The sequence below is a fragment of the Podarcis melisellensis genome (assembly GCF_964234715.1).
Source record: "Podarcis melisellensis genome assembly, chromosome: 10".
NCBI lineage: Eukaryota > Metazoa > Chordata > Lepidosauria > Squamata > Lacertidae > Podarcis > Podarcis melisellensis.
This window is the reverse complement of record NC_138542.1, coordinates 60,410,959-60,430,296: the sequence shown is the minus strand read 5'-3', so window position 1 is coordinate 60,430,296 and position 19,338 is coordinate 60,410,959. Positions and strand designations below refer to the sequence as shown.

Here is a 19,338-nt window from a genome sequence, read left to right as displayed (position 1 = left end):
TTGCCCCCCCCCTTCCCATGTTTTATCTTCACTGCTGTCCTAGCTTAGGGACACCCACTGAGCTTAGGGGCTGAGCAGGAATTTGAACCCAGGTCTCCACAATCTTGCCTGACACTCTCACTCAGTGGTAGCAAAGCCTTCCAGATGGTTTCTCGAATCCAACTCCCTTCACCCTCTGCCACCATGGCCAATAATCAGGGTTGGATGGGAGTTGTCCATCCAACATTACCCCTTCTCTAACCATTATACTATACTGCCTCACAGGCAGAGGGTGGGTGTTTATGGAGCAGGCTTGAGACTTGAGTCCTGCTTTCAGGTCCTGCACAAAGCCTGACCCTGGCAAAAGCAGTCTAAATACCTGTGAAGTACATGCATCAGAGAAGACTTTGGCTGCACTGGGTCAGTAGAGTTTGAGACTCTCACTATCAGGGTTGTGGGTTCAAACCCCATATTGGGCAAAAAGATTCTGACATGGCAGGGGGCTGGACTAGATGACCCTCGTCATCCTTTCCAGCTCTAAATTTCTATGCACATACCTTTGCTTTGCCTCTCAAGCTGAAGCGCTAAAAATATTCGTGGCTGAATCAGTTTCTTTTGCCCCAGAATGCAAGAACCCTGGCTGTCAAAACAGTAATAGTTTTATAGCTTTATAATAGCTGGGCATTTGAAGACTTAAGTTGGCCAGGATGAGGTGAGTGATTAGCTGTCTGTACCACCCCAGGCAGACCGATATTTCAGCAGTTTTGCCTGTGTGTGGGAGAACATGCAGAAGGAATTAAGTGTTCAGCCCCGGGACTTAATCATCTCAAATCTTACTTAGTAAGAGTCTTTGTTGACGATGGCTTCCTAAGGAAAATATAGGCCTGAGCTGTATAGAAATGTCAGGCGTATTAATTTTAGCATGTGTCGCTTTCCTGTGGATGGAATGTTCTCTTCATCCCCGCTGCGGGTTCTAATTCTGCTCAGTGACTAACTGCGCTGCACTTTGGGTGGAGTCCCTGGCATTTCTGATCTCCTTTCCTCCTCCTCCTTGCCCCCTCCTCTTTCCCTTAGCAAATTCTAAACCATATTTTGGACGACATTGAATATTTCGTACCAAGCTTCAGAAAGCGGCAGAAGCATTTGCGGAGCTTTCGAAGAGGAAGAAAACCAAGAAGAATAAGAAGAAAGGGCCTGGGGGTAAGGAGTTCCTTTCTCCTGAATGGCTTTCCAAGAGCCCCCCTTGTATCCAGCTTCGGGGATGAGGGACCTGTAACATTTTCAGTGCTGTCAGATTAGGCACTTGCATAATCCCTGAGCTGGCTGGGGCAGACGGGAGCTGGGAGTCCCACGACATCTGGAGGGCACAGGGTTGGCTACGTTGCCATGAAGTGACACCTGATTAGAGCCTGGGATTTGGACAAACAACAACAACATTCAAATGTCCCTTGTCATGGGCTGGTTGGATGCAGAGGAATGTTGGGAGGAACTAGCTGGGGAACCCACAAGTAAAAAGGCTCAGAACCCGGGGAATGGTGGTGGGATGACAATCAGTGGTCAGAGGGAGAAGATTGGGAGGAGGAGAGGTTGGAAGCTGGAGAGGCAACAGGGCTTAGTGAGCTGGGAGAGTCTGTGGCAGAGAGAAGTCCGGAAGCAGAGGCAGACAGGAGAGGATGGAGGCCAAGAGGCAGTTATCAGTCGGGCTGCTGAAGAAGCCAGAGTCTCCCAGAACTCAGAGAGGCGTGAAGTGGGAGGAGCAAAGGCAGACTTACAAGCACAGTCTCAGAATGCTTTGGGGAAAACCCTGGAGAGGAGGGGACTTAGGCAGAGGTGGAAGGCAGGGACCTTCAGTCTCTGCAACTGACCAGACCTACTGAAGAGTTGCTGTTCTCATTTGGCTTGACTCCCCTGTGCAGATCCTGTTTTTTCTAATAAAAGGAAAACTTACCTCTCTGTGATTTACTGCTGACTGGCTCCTGACGCTTGAGGACTATGTAAGCTCTCATGGAGAGAGCCACTGAGATCTTATGATGAAGGGTGGTATATAAAGTAATCATCACCATCACCGTACCACCACCACCACCATCATCATCATCATCTTGTAGGCAGTTGTGCAATTCAGTAATTTAAAACTATGGCCTTAATGGCCTTGGAGGGAACCAAGGTAAGGGGGGGTGGACTACAACTCCCATCATCCTTGGCCATTGGTCATGCTGGCTGGGGCTGATGTGTGTTGGAGTCCAACTTAACACTGCAGGGGGAGTGCTGAGCTAGGACCACTCTCCCTGATGTGCTTCTGCTGCTGCTACCACTACTGTGTACCTTCAGAGGCACCTCATTCTGCTTTCACATGTTGTGGATGCCTCCCAAGAAATTCTGCCAGGTGATTTTCTTTTGTTCTTTGTTCCTCAGAGGGTGTCTTAACTCTCCGCTCCAAACCTCCACCTCAAGACGAATTTGTTGACTGTTTGCAAAAATTTAAACACGGCTTCAACCTTCTGGTAAGTGGCTGTGTGTAAAATACTCGCAAAACATAAGAGCCCTGCTGGATCAGGAGGGAAAGCTCTTCTTGTTCAGCATCCCATTCTCACAGTGGCCAACCAGATACCTGTGGGAAGTGGGAGCACAACAGAATTTGTAATCCCCAGCAACTGGTGTTCAGAGGCATACAACTGACAACAGTGGAAGTGGAGCATAGCTGCCTGAAAATAAAAAAGGACATCTCTATGCAAGGATCAAAGAGAGAAGGAGGGACCTTGCATGCCCAAGGCATTTTACACATCATTCAGTCCGAGACATTGTGGACTGTGATTAAATAAAAAGCTATAGGTTTGATGCTCTGCCTTGACAGGCAGTGTCAAAGAGCTTTCTTGCTGGCTGACAGTGTTTTAACTAGCAACTAAATATTGCCCTGGACCTTCTAAACAAAGCCTGCATGTTTCAGTACTAAGATTTGTCGTTTCCCATGAACTGCCTTTAAAATAGTTATTTCTCTTTCTCTTCCTTTTCTTTTCTCCTGCAGGCTAAATTAAAGTCACACATCCAGAATCCCAGCGCATCTGAATTGATTCATTTTCTCTTTACCCCTTTAAATATGGTAAGATTATTTCTAGATATAAACGTCACAACATTTCATAAAATCATAGACTTTATGATCGGAAGGGACCACAAGGGTCATCTAGCCTGGAATCTTTTGCCCAATGTGGGGCTCGATCCCACAGCCCTGAGATTCAGAGTCTTGTGTTCTGCTGACTGAGCTATCCCAGCTTATAGCTCCTGATCCCTTCGAAATTAATCAAATGGGAAATGGACAATGGAGATGATGTATGCCACGAAAACGAAATGCATTGTCTACACTAAAAAAACCTTTTTGGTGGACCTAGTTTGTGCTCTTGCATTTGTGGAAGAGCTTTGGATCGTGGGGAGACTTCTGTTAACTGGAGAAGAAGAAAGACAATTTCCCCCCATTTCTTCTGTAAGAGCAAACATTATCTAGTCCAGGACCCTGTTCTCACATTGGCCAAGGGAAGCCCTGCAAACAGGAACTTGAGCACAACAGCGACTCTCTACACTTGTGATTTGCAACTGGTTTTAAGAGGCATACTATCTTTGACAATGGGGACAGTTCATAGCCATTGTTACCTAGTAGCAATTGATGTAGGCTTTCTCCCTGAAGCCCCCTTCCACCTGTTCTGGAGGGTATTGGCTCGGGGCACCGCAGATAGAGGAGGAATTGGGAAATATCATCATGTCCCTTTATAAAGGTGTCCCCTGCATCAAAAACTTCCTGCAACTGTGCCAGTTAGATTCAGAACGCATTGCTGTTTCGCTGACATCTTGCCCGATCAGTTGCAAAGGCTCCGTTCGGCCAAGTGTAGGTTAAAAATGCTGAAAAGAAATTGGAACTGACTCCCAAACGCTTGAATAGTTTCAGTTGCAAAGCATGTGCCTGTGCAACTCATTGAAAATTCCCTTTAAAATACATAAAAGCAGCAGCTGAGAAAGGACTCCAGCCTCATTTGCATGTATGTTAAAGGAGAATGCCACGATTTTCCTTTTTACACTTGAACCCAATTACAAAACACAGGGTGAGAGTATTCCCTGGCAATGCTTCCCTAAACGCCAGGCTCAAGAACATCCATGATCACTCCTACCATATCAACAATAAGCCTGCTTTCAATTCTCTTTGTCGTAGGTGGTGCAGGCAACGGGAGGGCCTCAGCTCGCTAGCACAGTCCTCAGCCCCCTCTTAACAAAAGACACAATAGACTTTCTGCGTTACACCGTCACAAGTGACGAAGGACAGCTATGGGTGTCTCTAGGTGACACGTGGACCAAAGCCAGGTAAAAGGAAATTAACATGTTTGGCTTATTTATCTACCAATATGAGCTATTTTATGCTTCGCAGGCATCATCCTGTTTTTTTCTCTGAGCCCAGCTTTGGCCGGAGAGGGCAGGATACAAAAAAAACAAATTACTAATTTATTATTATTCTGTGCACACTGGTGTGAATGCTGAGAACATAGGAGGCTGTCTAGTAACAGAGTCAGACCGCTGGTCCATCTAGCTCAGCATTGTCTGCACTGATTGGCAGCAGCTCTTCAGGATTTCAGACAGGGAATTTCTCCCAGTCCTACCTGGAGAAGCCAGGGGTTCAACCTGAAATCTTCTGCACGCAAAGCAGATGTTCTACCCCCTGAGCTACGGCCCTCCCCCAGTTGTTTTGCTGTGGGATCAGGGTTCTGAAAACATCATCATCATCATCATTTTTTATTTGTATGCCGCCTTTCCACAGTTAAAAAACCATGCTTAAGGCGGCATAACAAGATTTACATACAGTGGTACCTCGGGTTACATACGCTTCAGGTTACATACGCTTCAGGTTACAGACTCCGCTAACCCAGAAATATTACCTTGGGTTAAGAACTTGGCTTCAGGATGAGAACAGAAATCGTGCTCCAGCGGCGCGGCAGCAGCAGGAGGTCCCATTAGCTAAAGTGGTGCTTCAGGTTAAGAACAGTTTCAGGTTAAGTACGCACTTCCGGAAAGAATTAAGTACGTAACCTGAGGTACCACTGTAATTACAAAAGTCATAAACAATAAATAAACCACATCAAAAAAATACACACAACCAAATGGGAAACAATTTCTACATAAATCAAAATCTAAAACTAAGAATACAGCATTAATATCACAGTTTAAATTGGTAAAAATAACAGCAATTTAAACAAAAACAAAACAAAACAGAGCCCTCTCTGCCCAGCAGCAGCAGCGGCAGCAGTCCTTTATGGAGCCCATCAGGCCCCGCCCTGGGCCAGGTGGTGAGTGGCAGGATTGGGGCCCTCAGGCGCTGAGCAGGGGAGTCCTCCTTGGTGGTAGCCGCAGCAGCCGCAGTTCTTATAGGCCTGACATGACTCACTGGTCAGAAATCTGAGAAACTGCCCCAAATGGGGCTTGCAGGTCCCACACCAAATCAAAAGAGCTTAGATCGTTTTAACAATCCTATTCAGGGACTCATGGAAAATAACCCATTTTATTCAGTCCAAAGTCTCATGAAAATCACCCACTCTCTGTCCCTTGCTCTATCCTAGCTCAGAGCTATGCCGTAGCTGTGACACTTGTCAGCAGATATGACTATTATTTTTTAAAATACCCTGCCCTCTCCTCACCTTCCCACCGTGCCTATAAGTAAGCAAAAACTACACCGGTGTCCTATTAATTCCACCTGCTCTTAGGACTGGTTCAATGGCATTTATTACCTTCATCCATTTTCGACAACACCCATATATAAGAGATGGCCTCCAAAAAAGGAGAAAAAGGAAACCGTAAAGTGTCTTTCAGGGAGCTGTATGTGAAAAGGCAGTAATTCAAACCACAGGGCGATGCTTTCTATGCATGGTGCGTAGGCAACTCTAACCCTGCGAGGAAAATCCTGCTTCTGGTGCAGTAACATCATGTAGTGAGAGCCAGCTGATCTCAGCGGAATATCTTCACTGATTCCAGAAATCCCCGTCTAGTTAGAAGTTGCCGACAGAGATACGCTGTGGGAAACACAAGTGTTGAAAATGTGAAAGCATTGTGATTTCCTAGTTTTGTCTGTGTGGTTTTTAAAATAATAATGATGATGATGATAATGATGATAAACATTCATTTACCTAGGTGCATAGTTCAGCATATAATGCAATATTGAAATAAAGCAAAAAAATAAAATTAAAAAATGATCTGGTTGTATACTGTCCCTGACATACTGGAAGATAATAAACGTGACGCATCATTCTGAGAATCCTAGTTGTACATTAGTTGCTCTATAATAAACAGCGCTGTGATCTCTGGATGAAGGGTGGTGTAGAAATTTTAATAATAATAAGTTTTTTAAATCTCAGGATTTTTTTTTAAAAAAACTACTCTTGAGACTAGTAGTTGTTCTCCCCAACCCCTCCCTTGCTTTAGCAAAGCTTATTTTTTGCAGCAGAGAGTAGAACACAATCACAGAAGACAAGCCGGCTGGATCAGGCCAATGGCCCATCTAGTTCTGGATTCCCGTGAGAACAGGATCTGAGCACAAAAGCACACTCTCCCTCCCCCCTCCCCACCCCCCTTCTCTTCCCTTCCCTTCCAGCAACTGGTTGTAAGAAGCGTTACTGCATCCAACTGTGTAGAGGCAGAGCACAGCCATCGTGGCTCATAACCCTTGATAGTATTATCCTTTGTGAATTTGTCCAGTCCTCTTTTAAAGAGCCACCCAATAGGTTCAGAGTCGCTTCCCAATCTTCCTGCAAGAATTCAGATAATTTAGTATAGGGTTACCAGACGTCCCCGGTTCCCAGGAACAGTCCCTTGATTTGCAAATCTGTCCCCGGACAAATGCCATCCCCGGAATGTCCCTAGATTTGCAAATCTGTCCCTGGGAAACGTGGCAGCGGCAGCCTCAGCAGCCCGGAGCCAGCCTGGTAGCGCAGTTGGCTGGCTGGCTGGCTTCAGGAGCTGCTCGCCAGCCAGAGCCAACTGCGCTACCAGGCTGGCTCTGGGCTGCTAACTGCTGCTGCCGCTGCCCCCGCCACTGCCAAAGGGGAACTGGGGACATTCAGCTGTACAGTTCTCCTGCTCCTTTCCCCTTTGTTGTGACTGATCAGGGGAGGCTTGGGAGTCATGGGTGGGTGGCTGTTGCCCAGTTTTTTAAAAACTCTGCACATTTATGTTTCACAGGGTGCGAAAGAAGGGCTTTGCACCTTTATACAATGTGCATGTGTGCTTGGGCCCAGGGTCCTTTGCCTCACCATCCCCACTACAGACTCCCTGTTGCTACTCAGCTTCAAAAAAAGAAAATAAATAAAAAATAAAAGTATCCCCGGCTTCATTGAAAAAAAATCTGGTAACCATAATTTAGTAGTAATTTTTGGGGAGTTGTTTCATAGCGGGCAACCTAGTCACGTCTTCAAACCTGTTCCTCCTTGAATGCAGGGCAGAGTGGCCCAAGGAGCAGTTCATCCCACCCTACGTGCCGCGGTTCAGGAACGGATGGGAGCCCCCTCTTCTGAGCTTCATGGGATCCGCAAAGGAACAAGAGCTCAACCAGCTAGCCGAGTCGGTGGCAAACGTAGCTGAGCACCAGCGGAAGCAAGAGTTGAAAAGGTTATCAACCGAGGTAGGGAAGAGGGCTGCCGTTGGCTGCTAAGCCCAGGTGGAGGGTTTGTGCGCATCAGGCCAGCGGGAAACAGGCAGGCGATGTGATCCACACATCTCTTCTACAATGGCTGTTTACAAGTGTCAGGAGTTCAGCCTACACTCGAGTAGGACCCTGGCAGAGACACATGCCCGACTGGCATGTTCTCTCCCTCCTGGTCTTTCGTTTGGGAGCTTCATGAGCTTTCTTCTGCCCGAATGAAAGACCAGGAGGGAGAGAACATGCCAGTCGGGCATGTGTCTTTGCTAGGGTCCTACTCGAGTGTAGGCTCCAGAAAGTCATAAATCCCATGACTGCAATCGTGGAGCAGGAATTCTAACATCAAGCACCACCATCCTTTCTTCCCTTTGGTATCTACTTCTTCTTCCTTTCAACCCCTTGGCTGCTAACTCATTTGGGGAAAGAGGCAGCCATTGCAAACGCAGGCAAGCTAATGGATCCAAGACTAGGTACCTGTGAAGCATCTTAAAGATGGATATTGACTGGGGTCCATAGCCAAGGTGGGGCCAGTGGGTGCATTTTAAAAAAACTGGGGTTTTTTAATAGCAACAGCTGGTGCCCCCTCTTCCTCTGCCCCACAGCAGCGATGTTCAACACCAGTGCCAGATTTACTCTCTTGGGCCCCTCAAAAAAAAAAAATTAAAGGAAAAAAACCTGGATGTACATTTCCAAAATATAAGTTAAAAAACAAATAAAATAAAACCAATGTACAGCAACAGTGTTTTGTGTTGTGTAGGCTCCTGTGATGTAAGTAATGGGCCCCTCCTGCTAGCCTGCTCCCTAAAATATCACTGGTTTGCTCATTTCTATACTTGGATAAAATATATTTTTTGTTATGTGCAAATGGCTTTAGATACCTACTGGGTCTATAAATTACCATATAGCATATATTCAACACAAAAAACAGAGACAATTTGTTGTTGACAAAGGACAGCTGGACATATAAAGGGCCCCATTACCTTCAGTAGCTTAGGGCTTCATCAAACCTAAATCTGGCCCTGCTCAACACTCCCATCTATCTGAACCTCACAGTTCTGCCCATCCATGTTTCCTGCTGGTGGTTTTTTTAAAAAAAAAGTCCCCCCCCCCTCTCTCTCTCTCTCTCGTACTTACGTGAACCTGTCAATATCTTAGATTTTTGCTATAGTGGAAGGGAGCATGGCAGGATGCCTAGAGGGAAGAAGGAGTAACTTAAGGATGTTATTATTTATTTAAGAACAATGTTCTTTATAAGCGCACGAAAGCTTCTGAATGTAAAAAAAACACAAACCTGTGCTTTTTTAGGTTACTGTATTTACTTTGGATGTTAACAGTTCATGGACACTAAGGTACGCCTAGGCATTTGGATTGGGTGAGAAGGCAGTAACCAGATAGTTATGAAGAACTCTGTGCTATTCTGTTCACTTATTAGCAGCACCTTCTAGCAAGGAATCCTGACTGCAGCCTGGCTTCCATTTATTTTTAAGGGCAGAAATCACAAAGCTCTTTAATTCCCGCCATAAAATGTAAGTCAGACACGTTTGGCTTTGCTAGCGTAGATGAGGTATACTGATAACCAGCAGGTGGTGAAAATGTCATGAGGCTCAGTGTGTCTTTGCATTCTCCCTTCAAAGAATAAAATATAGTGGCCTCGCATTTCACACTAAACCATGATTTAGTGTGACATGCTGGAAACAAGCCTGAGTTTTTCTAAAGTTGACATGCCTCTGCCACCTATATAGATTGGAGGGTGCCTTTGAGAGTATGTAGCCTCAATTTTACTGGATCCCAGCGGTTCTGATTAAGAACAAATTCTGACATGTTTCAAAACAAGCCGACTTCAAACTGTGGGTTAGGAAGGTGGCTTCTGAAACCAGCCAGAGTTTATTATAAACCACAATGCCTGTTTTGCATGCAATGGCATGCCAGGATCCTGCAAAAAAACCCCACAACTAACCACTTTCAAAGTTGTCGTCCAATGGTGAAAGGGGAGAGGGGCGGGAGAATGTGCAAATCACACTAAACCGTGGTTTAGCTTGACATGTAAATGTGGCCATTACCAATATGTCCAGAAATCAATAGTAGTGCAAGGGGAACAGAAGACAGTCCTTGATTCCTAGTAAGACAGGAGCAGTGTCTTGCCAGAAAGAAAGAAAGAAAGAAAGAAAGGAAGGAAGGAAGGAAGGAAGGAAGGAAGGAAGGAAGGAAGGAAGGAAGGAAGGAAGGAAGGAAAGAAAGAAAGAAAGAAAGAAAGAAAGAAAGAAAGAAAGAAAGAAAGAAAGAAAGAAAGAAAGAAAGAAAGAAAGAAAGAAAGAAAGAAAGAAAGAAAGAGAAAATGGCCATGTTTCACAGTATCCAACAGAAATCTGTAAAGGAATGACACTGGCTTCTGGTGTCTTCATCTAGGTGCACATTAGAGGCCTTCCAAAACTCTTAAGTGAGCATGCAAACTCTGCCCATCTTCCAGGCCCTGAATTTGGGCTGACAGATTGCAACCTTTTACTTAGATGGAAAGGTGTGGAAAAGATTAACACAGAAACTTCAGTCTCCGTTTCCTTTTCAGACTGGAGTCTCATGCTCCCAGTGAGCCAGTGGCATGAAAAAACTTTTGTGTACCCTAAGCTCAGAGCTCACCCCCACAAGATTGTCTTTTTCCTGCAGGGCATCCTTTTTTTTTAATACAGAAAAATGCACCCCAGTGCGAGTTAACAGCATACTTGTGGCTGCCATGGTTACAGTGCCTAACCCGGAGAAGTAAGCTTTGATCTGACGTCTAGGAAAGTACATCAGAAATTCTGATTCCTGAAAATTATTCCTAGCTTAAGCTGCGGAGACATCTGCTGGCATTCCCCCCCCCCCCAAAAAAAGCCCCTGCTACTTTGAATAGGTTTCCTACTTGTGCATAATTACTGTAATGAACTACAAGGTGGTGTCAGTTGTTTCCATTGCAATTATTAAGAGACATTTTGTGCTTTTGCAGCACACTGGAGTCATACCAGGGACTGCAATTCACCTCCCTGGTGATACATGCCAGGTGGTAGCTGGTGGATCTTAGCAACTTCAGTGCTCTCAAGTACATTGTGTAGCATCTGTTGTCAGATGTTGCAGCAGCTGGTATCCATATTGCAGATCCAGGAAGCATCCACATAGCTCAGTGCTGTGTCCCAGGCTCAGTCCCTGACAATCCCAGTTAAAAGGCTCAGGTAGTGAGTCTGGGTTAGGCTTCTTACTGAGTTTCTGGAGAGCCACTGACAGTCAGGTTGGGTAGGGGCCATAGCCTGGGGTTTCTGGAGAGCCACTGACAGTCAGGTTGGGGAGGGGCCATAGCCTGGGGGTAGAGCATCTGCTTTGTATGCAGGTTTCCTCGCAGGTATCTCCGGTAGTGATGGGAGAGGCTCCCTGTTCTTCGTCCACTGTCAGAGGCATGCTGGTTTTTTACCTTTAAAGCCCTATGCAGCCTAGGACCCATGTACCCTCACGACCACCTCTCCTGGTATGCCCCGCGGAGTACCTTAAGGTCCACAAATAACAACATTTTGGAGGTCCCGAGCCTCAAGGTGGTTAGATTGGTTTCCACTAGGGCAAGGGCCTTTTCAGCACTGGCCTCGATGTGGTGGAACGCTCTGTCACAAGACACTAGGGCCCTGTGGGATTTGACATCTTTCTCCAGGGCCTGTAAGACAGAGCTGTTCCACCTGGCCTTTGGTTTGGACTCGGTCTGACCCTTATGTTTCCCTCCCCTTATGGTCTTGATTTATCAGCTACTTTAAAATGAGGCTGCATTTTAAATTGCATTTTAATCTGTATTTTAAATTGGTTCCCCCCCTCTTTCCCCCCTAATATGTTTTTACTGTGATTTTATTGGTGTTAGCCGCCCTGAGCTCAGCTCTGGCCAGGGAGGGTGGGGTATAAATAAAATTATTATTATTATTATTATTATTATTATTATTATTATTATTATTATTATACTTCTGAATATCAGCTGCTGGGAATCACAGGAGAGGAGAGTGCTGTTGTCTCAGGTCCAGCTTGCAAGCTTCCCACAGGCACCTGGTGGGCCAACATGAGAACAAGATCCTGGACATGATGGACCATGGGCCAGTGTCTCCTGAAGTTCTCATGAAAACCTGGAGAGCTGCTGCCAGTCAGTGTAGACAGTACAGAGCTAGATGGGCCAATGGTCTGACTCAATGTTTCCGTGTCGGTGTAGACCAGTCATAGGCAAACTTGGCCCTCCAGGTGTTTTGGGACTACAATTCCCATCATCCCTGACCACTGGTCCTGGTAGCTAGGGATGATGGGAGTTGTAGTCCCAAAACATCTGGAGGGCCGAGTTTGCCTATGCCTGGTATAGACAATACACACTGGGATACAGGGACCAGAGTAGGAGGCAGCTTTCTGTTCCCAACACTCTGAAACAGACTTCTCATACCTTCCAGATATTTTGGACTACAACTCCCATCAGCCCCAGCCAGCTTAGCCATGAGGCTGATGGGAGATGTAGTTCTGCAATATCTGGAAGGCACCAGATTGGGGAAGACGGCAGCAGTATGTTTTCTACTTAGCTTCTGTTGTCTTCTGGGCTGCGATCAACTAGAGAAAATAGTGGAAGTGGAAGCTCTGCACTGATGTGAGTCATGAAGGAATTGTGCGACATGTATGAAGAGAGGCTTCCTTCAAACCTCTGTCTCACGTTCTTGCAAGCAAGGCACAGGGCGAACCATCTCCTGTCTCCCAAGACTAGAAGCAAGGCATGGCAAAAGTGTTCTGGAGCTGATGACTTCCGTGTGTTGCAGGCTTGTGACCCTGCCGGTGTGAACCCAAGGCATCCCCAAGGCGGCTTTGCCCTGCCAGGTTTTCCATCGTTGTGTGAATTAGCCTTTAAGACAATTAAGACAGCGATTGTGGTGTGAGTACACAGAAAAGCTGTGCATTATGTGCAATGGAAAGTCAGCTGTGGACTTTCTGTGACTGACAAGCGTTCCTTGTTTTCTCTCTTTCAGCATTCCAGTATCTCAGATTATCCTCCGTCTGAAGGGTACGCATTCAGTAACACAGCTTACAAGCGAGGGCCCTTACTGGACCAGGGGGCAGCTGTAGCCGCTTTTAAGCAAACTGTTAGCCGACATGTAGATAGGTAACATTTCAGTGGATGTCATGTGCACAGCTGTGGAGAACTGTCCAGTTTTAGGGTGGAGGGTGCCTACCTCTTTACTTCTACTTCTCTCCATTGGTTCTAGAAGTAGACAATCCTCTCTCTGTGTTAGAGCTAATATCTAAAACCTCTTTTACTCTGCTTTTACTCTGCTTTCTCTAAGGGGCCTCTGACAAATTATGTCCTAATTCACTACTATCAATGTTTGCTTTCAAAAAAGACATGAAAAATTGAGTCGTATGCTCTGAATAGGAGCCTGGAACCTTATTACACTTCCAAACAACCCATTCCCTTGTTGTCTGCGGCCAAGGTCAACAGTGGTGTGTCCATTTTTTTAAAAAAACGTGATCTTGCTTTAGCCTTCAGCAAAATAAATACAGGAGAGAGATGTTCCCTGCAGTTGCCTGGGATCTGGTTACATGAACTGGCTTCCACACTGCAGAGTCAATGGGAGAAGAGGCTCATAGCCTATGGGTGGAAGTCTCTGAATTCTGGACTGGCTCATGAATCCCTAACCATTTTCACCAGTTATGAGGCTTGGGTGTTACCTGTTTGTGCCCCCCCCCATCTTAAGCACACGTCACCTGGTCCAGGTAGCTTCAAAGTGTTGGTGTTGACCTTTAAAGCCCTAAACGGCCTCGACCCAGTATACCTGAAGGAGCGTCTCCACCCCCATCATTCTGCCCGGATGCTGAGGTTCAGCGCCGAGGGGCCTTCCAGTGGTTCCCTCATTGCGAGAAGCAAAGCTACAGGGAACCAGGCAGAGGGCCTTCTCGGTAGTGGCACCCGCCCTGTGGAACGCCCTCCCATCAGATGTCAAAGTGATAAACAACTACCTGACATTCAGAAGACATCTTAAGGCAGCCCTGTTCAGGGAAGTTTATAATGGGTGACATTTTAGTGTATTTTTGGTCTCTGTGGAAGCCGCCCAGAGTGGCTGTGGAAACCCAGCCAGATGGGCGGGGTACAAATAATAAATTATTATTGTTGTTATTATTATTAAGGTTTAGGGCTGAAAGCCACTTTCTTCATCTCTTCCCAGACCAAATGTATGGTAGGCAGCCACCTCTTCAAATCAGCCTATCAGTTCCTTGTCGGCCAGGTAGTTTTATAATCCCTTGCTAATTACTCCTCATTCTTAGAGTGCTTTGTTTTGTGAAGCAACCACTTCTTCAGCATCTCCTTCTCCCTTTTCATGTCCCCTGGAGAGTAGCCATATTAGGGTAACTTTTCAGGTGATGGAAAGCATTAAGAAGCAGGTGCATGAATGTGCACAGGACTCCACATTCTGCCTTAGACTGTGATGTTCCCTGTGGGCAACTTGCAACATATCAGAGCCACCAAACCAAAGCAGCCATTGTCTCTCCCCACCCCACAATCTATCTGTCTCTCTGTGTGTCTCTCTCTGAGTTAAAATTTCATCCCTCCCGGCTAATGGAACATATTAATTGCTTGGTACAACAGCTGAAGACAGTGGTGGCTGGTCCCCTTTGGGGCTGATGGGGCAGAAGCCAGGGAGCCCACCAGTAGGTGGTGCCAGAGCCAATGAGAGAGGCAGAGCCAACTAAGTCTAATTTTGTCCCCATAGAATCATAGAGTTGGAAGAGACCACAAGGGCCCTCAAGTCCAACCCCCTGCCAAGCAGGAAACACCATCAGAGCACTCCATTCTCCTCCTTCCTGTTGACAGGGTGCAAAACTGAGACTGTCGCAGCTCTCTAGCTGCTTCTGTCTGGAGAAGAATCAAGCTAATCTATACTACCATTTGAATACTTTTTGTAATAAACTATCCCTGGCTTGCCACCACTTTTGTGTATTTAATGTGTATTTATTTAAGTACATACAACAGGCATGCGTGCACACACATTAGGTATCCAACCTTCCTTCCATTATGAAGCCCAAGGCAGGATACACAGAATTCCTGACCAGGCCTTGATAAAATTCAGGCTTGCTTAGCTTCATCAAGCTGCCTTCAGACCATGACCTGGGCTCAACCTGGCTTCCCAGCCAGACATGATTTCTGGTGAGCTCCTCATTTGGCAAACCAGCAAACACCTCCAAGTTTCAGATACTTACGGGGTTGTTTTTAGAGAGCCATATGGCTTCTTGTTGTGAGTACCAAACGCTACGTGTGAAATGGGTGATCAGGATTGCTGATTATTTGGACTGTGTTACTTATGGCTCTTTCCATCTCGCCAAAGCGAAGTGCTTACCTTCAGGTGCATATCTTCACATCTCAACACTGGGAACCTCATTTATCCAAATGATTTCAGGTGGGTGAGGAAGAACGCAGAGTATGTACATTACCAAAAAGTGAGGAAAATGGGGGCGTTGCTTACATTGGCCCACATCTGCAGAAGACAATTGGCTATTGCGACAAAGTGAAGAGCATTTTCGATAAGGGTCAGTCAACTCTCTGATCTCCTTCTGCTCCCCTCTTCAAGTAAACTGGAACAGTTCTCCACAGCTAACCAAAAAATACGAGGTAGCTACTGGAGTACCCAAAAGGTGTGCTCAGAATCAGTAGTTTACAATCGATGGATGAAAACTTGTTTCCTGCTTCTGTGATGCGCCGTCGGCACCTTCTGTTGCGCAACCATTGCATTCCATTTCTCATTATGTGTTGGGTTCCCTTTACTTTGTGCTTGTGACTGATTTATTAGGAGTAGTATTCCTCTTGGTGTTTTTTAAAGCTTTTTTCCACCTCCCTGTTCCTGAAGGCTGAGGACAGATGGCATTTAGAGTCAGGGCTGTGAAGTGTAATGTGCTAAACTTTTAAAATAAGAATGTTTTTCAAAAAGAAAATACATTGCATAGCTTCTGACAGACAACCTATTTTTATTTTGTTGATGAAGAAATGTCTTTAATCCTTCAACCTGGGCTTGCCTTTGGGCCACGCTCAAAACCATGGGGACAATAGTGTCAGGCTAACACTCGCAAGAGCTATGAAAACTGAAGCTGGGGCAGCCAGTGTCCCTTAGCTTCTGGCTTACTGGAGATTTTCCCTCAACAATTTGCAAATGGTTACAGATTTCTTGTTCCCCCCACTTTAGGGCGAATTGCTGTGCTTTAAATGCAATGCAATGTTCTGCAAGTTGAATACACCTGCAGTGCTCATCTGCAAACGCTTTTCAAAACGGAACGCCCAGCCGCTCTCATAAATTCAATTCATATTTACAGCTGCTTCAGTGGTTAATGGTATTATTGTCCATTGCCAACTTTTTTTGCTGCTGTGACGGATGCCTTATTGCATGGCATGGCAGTAAATTCCGGGCAAATCATCGTTGCTAATGATATTTGCCGGCAGGCAGGGCTCGCTGCTTCACTCTTCTCAGCTACGGTTCTCTGCAAAAGGAGCCGGATAACGTCTGGCCTCTTTTTGCTTTGTAGAAATTATGAGGCGCACAAAACCCCAACCAAGAAGTATGCCAAAACCAAGTACGACTTCGTGGGAAGAAACCAGAGCGAACTTTCTGTCTTGAAAGATGACATTTTAGAGGTAATGCAGGGCTTGTTTTGACCTTTCCCCTTCCCCGGTAATTTTCTGCTCCGTGCAGCACGCTTCTTGAATCATGTCGCTAAAAGTTTCTGTAGAGCTTAGGGAAATTTGCATTTAATGTGATTAGTTCAGCTGCATGCTTCCCCCCCCCCCGAAGCATTCAGAGAATTGACAGCATTAGAACAGAAGGAGATGCTGGGGGGAACGTATGACCCTGCAGACTTTCTTGGACTCCAACTCCCACCAGCATGGCCAATGGTCAGGGATGATGGGAGTTGTAGTCTAGCAACATCTGGAGGGGCACAGGTCCCCCACCCTGGACCTCCTGCATGCAGAGCCACAGGATCCACTCTTCTCTGGATCCTCCTAAAGCAGAGAACACCTACCACGGAGGCTGTCAGCTAATTAAAAACTGCATTTTAGGTGTGCAGCTTTGAAACTGTTTCCCCAGGAAACCCTGGTGGTTCCTTGCAAGCATATAAAACCTCACTGTAAACAAAGGTTTGTTTAAATCAGTTTTTTGTATAATCCTCAAAACACTTGCAGTCGGTCTGCAAATATATCACTGGGCATGTTGCATGTTGTGACAGCTTGTAACGTGCAAATTACAGGAAAAGCCTAGTCCGTTGTAGCTGTATTTGGAAGTGTAATAATATTCAGAATCCTTTTTATAATGCTGAAGAGAACCTGCAGAAGACACCGGGTTCAATCCATTTAGATGAATCGGATTGCAGGTGATGGAAGAGCCCCTGTATGGAGCACGGTTGCTAGGCAGAATTAGACCATGGTGGACAATATTCTGTTCTAGGGTAAGGGAATACCCTGTTTCTTTCCTATCATGTAGGTGACGAGCTGACATCCCATTTCCTTATGACCACGTTTGCTTTGCTCCAGGTTCTCGATGACAGGAAGCAGTGGTGGAAAGTCCAAAACGCCAGCGGGGTCACAGGATTTGTGCCAAACAACATCTTGGAGCCTCTCCGATCTCAGGAAAGCGGCAGTGCAGAGCCATCGTATACACACACCATACAGGTATGTATCCCCCATTCTGTAGATGCTTCTTGCAGGAAAAAGGGGGTGAGGCTTTTCCCCAGAGGGGAAAGGCTCAGGCCAATCTGTAGAATGATACCCCAGGAATGCCAGGCGAAGCAAGCTCATTCTGGGAGTCTGGCAAAGCCAGTTCTATCTCAGCATGGCAGAGAGTCAAACAGGTCAGGTGTATCAGGTCCATCAGGCAGAGATTAGCCTGGCAATGGCGCCATCAGGGCAGAAGAACGAGCAAGGGTGCCCCCCCCAACAAAGCTAGGCTACTTCTAGGGGTGTAACAACATCTGGACGAACAGCCATCCTGCAACTCCAACTCCAAATACTCATCTTTCCTGGATTCCTCAGCAGAGTTGTTAAATTGTCAGGCTGCAGCAGCCTGACTGAAGGACTCCATCCTGACAACTTGTTTAATCTTTGTATTAAATGGCATTTGTGAGTGTCAGTTTCAAAGCACAGTAGATTATCTTGCAAATGCAATACAGATTCACTTCACCTTTCATTTACAAGCTGACTTGATTCTTCCTCGTGTGGAGCAGAATCTGTCCCTTTAAATATATTTAAGTCCTCCATTTGTCTGCATTATTTAGATTCAAAGTCTGCTTGTGGATTTATCTGCATTTCACATAATTTCAAATGCTTGTTCTATATCGCTAGCTGTTGATGCCAAAGAGGGAATTTGAATTATTTAAGGTAGGGTTGTGTTCCGCACCCCTTTTCTGCTGTCACGTCCTCCTTGACATTCTCCCACCCCATTCCCCCTCTGTAAGTTTGAACCCTGACCTTTTCTCGTATTTTGCATTGCATGTGTGTGGACTGATGGTTTTCTGGCTGGTTTGAGGTGAAAGTATGAAGCTTTGACTGTATAGAAAAAGTTTTCTAGATGCCATGTGAGTGGTGTGAAGATTCTTTTGTGTTTTGAAGGTTTGGGAACAAGTTTTGTAGTTGATGGTGCACTTTGCAACGAAGCGCCTTCCTTTTTGCTGCAAAAATCGGAAGCAAATAAGGATTCAGTAAAACTGACAGTTTCAAATAAAACACACAGCTATCCCTCCACCCTTTTGTTGACCCTGACACTGTAGCAGACAATGACTTGTGTATGATATGTACAGATGTCATTTAGATGCACCTGACTTTTGTCACTCGAGATGCAGAATTTTGAAACCCACCTTATTTCTGTGACTGGACATTGTTTTAAACTGTTTTTAATACTGGTTTTTAATTGCTGTAACCAACTCCATGATCTTAAAGGTGGAGGGCGGGTATTTATTATTAATAATAAAACAATAACAACAACAGTTTTGTTCTATATTTCTATGTTTCTAAAGGAACCCATATTGTTCATGAGGTTTAGGTTTGCTCTTCCTTTTCGCTTCTTAAAATAAAGCAATATCCCTCTCTGTTCCTGAACTAAACCATAGTTTCATGCTCCAGCTAAATCTGTCTGATCTTCCCTTGAAATTGCGTCGTTTTCAGTTCTATTGTCTGAGCCAAAAGCTAAAGCCTTTAATAGGATAATGAAGATTTTCCATTATTTACCATTCATTATTCAGAGGCTAAGATACTGACTTATACAAATCGTAATGTAGCAATAAAGGCCGATGGAAACATTGGGAAGGTCTTGAATTACTGGTTTCAGGAGAATTCCAGCCCTAATTCCTGGAAAGTTGATAGAGATAATAATAATCTGGGCAAGCATTGATTACGCTTGATCAGACTCAACCTTTGTCTCTTGTGAAACTACAGTGTGTACTTTCACTATTTTCAATAGTTGTGCAGTGGAGAGTTGGCCATATTTCTTCTTCTTCATCACCTTCATCTTCATCATCTTCTTCTTCTTCTGGTGTGCTTAGCTTTCTCCTCAACCAAGGTCCTCAGGGCTGCTCACAAAGGGGTAATAATAAGTCAGAACAGCCTATAAACCATTATAAAAACTTTAACAAGAATTTTAACAGTTCCATCTGCAATCTCAGCAATAGCAGTGGACAGTATACAACAC

At 45.4% G+C, this 19,338-nt stretch overlaps 1 protein-coding gene across 1 annotated transcript in view; it reads left to right on the top strand.

The window, feature by feature from the left end:
* Positions 1-19,338, top strand: part of EPS8 (EGFR pathway substrate 8, signaling adaptor) — a 143,245-nt gene that overhangs the window by 107,501 nt on the left and 16,406 nt on the right. The window contains 9 exon segments of the mRNA XM_081926942.1: positions 1,054-1,090; positions 1,093-1,179; positions 2,392-2,480; positions 3,002-3,076; positions 4,175-4,323; positions 7,441-7,624; positions 12,646-12,680; positions 16,187-16,295; positions 17,190-17,327. Coding sequence (XP_081783068.1) covers positions 1,054-1,090; positions 1,093-1,179; positions 2,392-2,480; positions 3,002-3,076; positions 4,175-4,323; positions 7,441-7,624; positions 12,646-12,680; positions 16,187-16,295; positions 17,190-17,327 — 903 coding nt within the window.